Source organism: Strongylocentrotus purpuratus, unplaced genomic scaffold (assembly GCF_000002235.5).
Source record: "Strongylocentrotus purpuratus isolate Spur 01 unplaced genomic scaffold, Spur_5.0 spur5_scaffold_2, whole genome shotgun sequence".
In the NCBI taxonomy this organism is placed as follows: Eukaryota; Metazoa; Echinodermata; class Echinoidea; order Camarodonta; family Strongylocentrotidae; genus Strongylocentrotus; species Strongylocentrotus purpuratus.
In genome coordinates this window covers 36,642,058-36,647,448 of record NW_022145605.1, presented here as the reverse complement: position 1 = coordinate 36,647,448, position 5,391 = coordinate 36,642,058, and the positions used below count along the sequence as shown (strand labels likewise).

Here is a 5,391-nt window from a genome sequence, read left to right as displayed (position 1 = left end):
GATTACAGGTTCTGTGGTGATCAGCTATTGCTGAATGGTTAATGGTATGATATTATTCACCCCATGCCAAGCTGACGCGAAACCAGGAGGGTAAATCGTTTTGTCTGCAAAGAATGGATTGTCTTGATCACTGCCAGATAATAATTTCTAATAATAAAATAGTCATTCATAGATTTCTGAGCAATCGATCTCTCAGTACACGTCTGTGGGAGGTGTCTGGACTTAGACACCTAAACTATCACACAGGTAATAACATTTGGATGCATCATATAGTGATCGTTCATATTTATCCAGGGCCTTATTGAAACCATTTGATTGTTTACACACATTTTGTTACATGTATTGTTGACATTTAATCTTTTTTTAAATAAATAATTACTATTAATGCAAAGGCGTTGAACCAAGGGCCATCAGGGTAGTTACCCCCTCTAAAAAATACCAGATTGGCTTTTAATAATTTTTATCATACAATACACGCTTTAATAAATTATGTTGCCCCTCCCCATTGTAATAATGGATCGACCTAAGTGCTTCATAATTGTCATGCGTGACGGTTACATTTCACATTTAATTTTCATCATTCAAAATCAAGAACGCGTGAAACTCAAATCCGTACGTGGTATTGGTAAACGCGGCCGCCGCCCCGCCCTTACGTGGATCTGGTTAAGGTTGAGTGTTGACATTTTCATAATTCTGCAGCTTACTTTAGGCATGTAGTCTCATTCTACATTACGCTAACTGGTAAATTATCTCCAATGAGGGACCAGATGTAACAGCGTTTGTTGCCGAGCTGTCATTTAATTACCCTAATAGATCTACATGTGATAATTTCTGGATAACGTGGTGCTACATTAATCGCCGATAGTAGATAACTGTTTTGCTGATCGGATGCAGCTATCTCAATGACAATCTGTAGTGGTTTGGACTTTGTCCCCCGATACACATTATTCAAGCAAGCACTATCCAAATATAGCCGTAATGGCTGAAAAGGGAGAAGACAAGTTATTGACTTCACTGAACCTGTCATGTCCTTTGTGCTTGGAAGTGTTCAAGGATGCAACTCTTCTCACTTGTGGACACACCTTCTGTCGCAAATGTCTTCAGAACTATGACGAGACCCACAGCGAACTTCCTGACATGGTTTGTCCCCTCTGCAGATTGCCGACTAAACTGGAGGAGGATCGTGTGTCTGGGCTCCCCGCTAACGTTACTGTCAATGGACTGGTGGAGGAATGTCGTTCCCCCAATGAGGGTCATGGATCTCTTGAAGATGTTTTCAAGTGCACAGCCTGTGAATTTGGAAAGGATGCAGTTTCCTTTTGCATCTCTTGCAGTCATTACATGTGCGAGGACTGTCATGGCGGTCACTGCAAGTTAATAACATCATTTTTCAAGGGTCACCAGGTAGTTTCTTTGGATGATGTGAAGGAGAAGAATATCAGCATTGATGAGTTGTCCTACAAATGCTCCGTGCACAAGCGAGATGACAAAGATTTGTTTTGCGAGGACTGTAAGATGTTTATCTGCTATAAGTGTACGATCGTGGGTCATCGTGGTCACATCATCAAGAACCAACCCGACGTTGAGAATGAGCTGAAGGGTATAGTAGACCGTCTTATCACACGCTGTGATTCTAACATAGCATCACTGAAGCTAAATATTGAAGTCATTGAAACCAAGAAGGAGGGAGTTCTTGATGCTGCCCAGAAGCTACGGGCTGATGTCATGGAGGCAGTTCATGGGAAGATTAACCAGCTACAAGAGGATGAGCGTATGCTTCTTGGACAAATTGATGCATTGCAGGAGAGGTGTGACGGCGACCTAGATGCCTTAAGGGAGTATGACCTACAGAGGATCAACTGCATCTCCCGGTCAATGACCATGATGCAGGACGGCATCAAGACGCGCCATCTTGAGATGGATAAATTAGCTGCACACTCGATAGTTTGCGAGGAACTGGACAATCTTCTGCTCGAGACCCTTGACGACACGTCTGCAACGGATATAGTGGAGAGCGTGCAAGAAGTGAGATTTCTTCCTACCGATGATATGCATCAAGAAATCGGGCAGTTCTCAAATCCGTCTTGTAGAGTCCTCAGCAAATTCGAGCTACCTAAACACATACAAGGAATGGTCAAGAAAACCATCAACAGCGTTGTTATTGCCCAATACGGTGGACAGAGTGTCATCAGCATTGATTCCAATGGCGAGAAGCAGGACATGCAGAAGTTACCGTCAATGTTCTATTACGACATTGCCTTTCAAAGCAGGTCCAAGATGGTGGTATCTTCCAATTCCTACTATGAAATCCATGTGCATGCCAAGGATGGATCTCGCTTAGCAACGATGGAGATACCACGGGGTGGCGACTATCCCAGGGTGAGCATAGGTCCCTCAGATGAGATCCTGGTCGCTAATAAGTCAAACCAGGTCTTCATCTATGAGTCAAGTGGTCAAACCCTGACGCACACCGTACCGACTGCCAGCGCACCGAAGCAAGCTTTTGCTACCATGTCAGGTGCCATCGTCACGAGTTCTTGTGATGCCAACCCTAGTGTGGTACAGGTCTACGACAGGGATGGTAGGGCAGGAGAAGCCATTCGAGCTAGCCAAGGCGAATACCTCTACCCTGCTGTGGATAGTAAGGACAGAGTCTTCATTGCAAGAGTCAAGAAGGGTAGAGTTCAGATCGCACTCTACGAACTGGAAGGCCTTGATCTAAGGAAGAAAGCACAGTTTGAAGAACAGAAAGTAGCCACTGGTAGCAACGCATGTTATTTGGTTTGCCTGTCCCGTAGCATGCTTGCATTAGCCAGTGGATGTTGGCTTTACTTTGTCAAGGTTCCCTACATCTAAACTGCATATCACTGGTTGATAAGGAGACTTTTTACTTCCGGGGGGGGGGGGGGCTTTAGGGGTATTGGATGTGACACCCCATTCAGAACTTCTATTGGCAACAAAAAGAGAGGATATTTCATTTTAGATATAGAACAACAAAATGCTGTCTGCAAATTTCAAAACCTGAGAGCCCCCACCCCCACCTGTTCATATTAGAAGAAGAAAAACATTGGCAAACTCATCTGCAAGTTCGATCCATTTGACACCAGTTAACGGGGTTAATGGCATCACCTCCATCTATTTCGTATTTCGGCATGTTATTATTTTAAAAATCATCTATGGACAGTAAATAATTATACATCTTATGAAAGAGTGTTTTATCCCAAATCATTTGGTATCTTTTTGTGTGGTATGTGTTCACGCTTGAATGAACAGGAGGCATTGTTTGCGAGAGTGCAAAAAACGATTTGCGCCTTGCTTGTGTGATGTTTGAATAAAACAATAAGGATTTGGTTATTAATTCGGTCTTTGCAGATCCAAATAACATCCCTACCAAAATACATATCAAATATCGAATATCAAATATCAATGAACATTTGAGCGCGTGTGTGTGTGACTTTGCTTCTGCAAAAGCATATGCAATGCATTTCATTTGATACATTCAATTCATTCTCTCACTGCGCTAATCCCAACATAATACATGTTATAGGCATCACTTTGGCGCAAAGCGATTTTTGCACTCTCGCAAACAATGCATCATGTTCATCCAAGCATGAACAGAAACAACACAAAAATGATACCAAATGATTTGGGATAAAACACTCTTTCATAATATGTATAATAATTTACTGTTCATAGATGATTTTTAAAATAATAGGCAATTTTCTAGGTGTAAACTTTTTTTTGACTCACACTGTACAGTACGATCAAAATGTTAGTATTTCTGTTTATTTCATCAAGCTAATAGTCCTGCTAGAGCTTGAATCAGAGGAAAACTACTCGTTTGGTGTAAATTATTGTTCAGTTTCTATGATTCTTGGTAATGGATGGGACACTGGCGAAAGGAAGTTCCTTTGACTTTGCCATGTATAGTTAATTATGTAGTTAACTTTTTAAGAATCGTTTAAGCAGATTTTTCCTCATGCATGTGAATATTATACACAAGTGACCCTTGGAGTTGTAAATGCACTGTCTTGTTTAGTTAATGTATGATTCGATTTACATCCGATTTGATAACATTTGCCCCAAAACATGCAATCTGTGTGTAGAATATTCAATTATTGTTGAAGACGATGAATATGCAATTTTGTTAATGCAGTCAAGTGGTGTAGCTAGTGCATGTAAATCAAAATATGACATTGCGTTTTGAGTACCTTGATTTTTATGTCTTGTAAAACTTTATGTGTGATCCCTATAAAACCATGGTAACCATGTTTTCTTTTGTCCAAATTAACATCCACCATGGTAACCGTGGGAACCATCGTATCAAACATTAAATTGTCATTGAATTTCATTGTTTGATACCATGGTTACCATGGTGAATGGTAATTTGGACCAAAAAACCATGGTTACCATGGTTCTTTTTTATAAGGGATAAATATTGTTCTGAAACAAAATTCTTGTTATAATGTCTAACCATAATTATATGGGTGAGCGCAGTCTCGTGTATTATAGTATTCAGAACAGGCAAGAAACTACATGTACATGACTAGCAGGTAATTTTATATGGTATGTAAGGTAATGACCACCCCCCCCCCCCCCCCAAAAAAAAAAAAAAGAAAAGAAAAAAATGTATATATATATAAATAATGTGCTTTTGCGTGATGTGTAATGTGCTTTTGCGTGATGGAGGCTGCAAAAGCACATTACAAACATAGTTTTTTCAAGTATATAGTTGAGAAATGTAATTACATAGCTAGTAGAAGTATAGATTACTGATTAGTGGGTTTTTTTTAATTGAAAGTTGCAGCTATAAAATTCCTTCGGATTCCATGATTTTGTCTCCATTCGCTTTGCAGTTTTGAACTAAATTAGTAGGCCTATATAAATACACTTTGATCATGGTGGTAGTACATGTAGTTATGTAAAGAAAGAAGACTCTGGAATTTGAATTTATATTAACTTTAAGATATGATGCAATTCAATAGCTTAAATTCATATCCACACGTGTATTATTTCTACTATAATATTTTGTGTAAAATGTTATCCTATACATATATCTTTTCACTGCCAAAAGGGCGTTTACTCTGTGTTAAAGTATATAAATTAATATCCTTAAGGATCCAAACAGACTTAATGTAAAGTTTCTAACCGTAAAATTCGATGCAAAAAAGTCAGCCTTAGGCTGTGATGCAAATTATCATAGTAAATATCTACATAACAGAGTTGGGAACATTAATTTTATGATAGTGCCATTTTGAAAAGTTTGTACCATACAATACGCTCCTGTGACAAGTTCTTAAAGGGCAAGTCCACTCCAAAAAATAACTTACTTTCAATAGAAGCAGAAAAATCAGACAAACCAATCAAAAGAAGTTTGAGCAAAATCGGATA

General features: G+C 39.3%; 1 protein-coding gene across 1 annotated transcript; it reads left to right on the top strand.

Annotated features, from left to right (window-relative positions):
* Window positions 1-200: 200 nt before the first annotated feature.
* Window positions 201-3,150, top strand: LOC115926848 (E3 ubiquitin-protein ligase TRIM71-like). The gene has a single exon (XM_030992326.1). It carries the CDS (start codon window positions 979-981, stop codon window positions 2,854-2,856), a length of 1,878 nt encoding a protein of 625 aa, XP_030848186.1. The 5' UTR covers window positions 201-978; the 3' UTR covers window positions 2,857-3,150.
* Window positions 3,151-5,391: the final 2,241 nt, after the last annotated feature.

Bases quoted from the DNA above. Each gene is read 5' to 3' on its own strand.
- LOC115926848 (XM_030992326.1), top strand. From the start codon at position 979: ATGGCTGAAAAGGGAGAAGACAAGTTATTGACTTCACTGAACCTGTCA.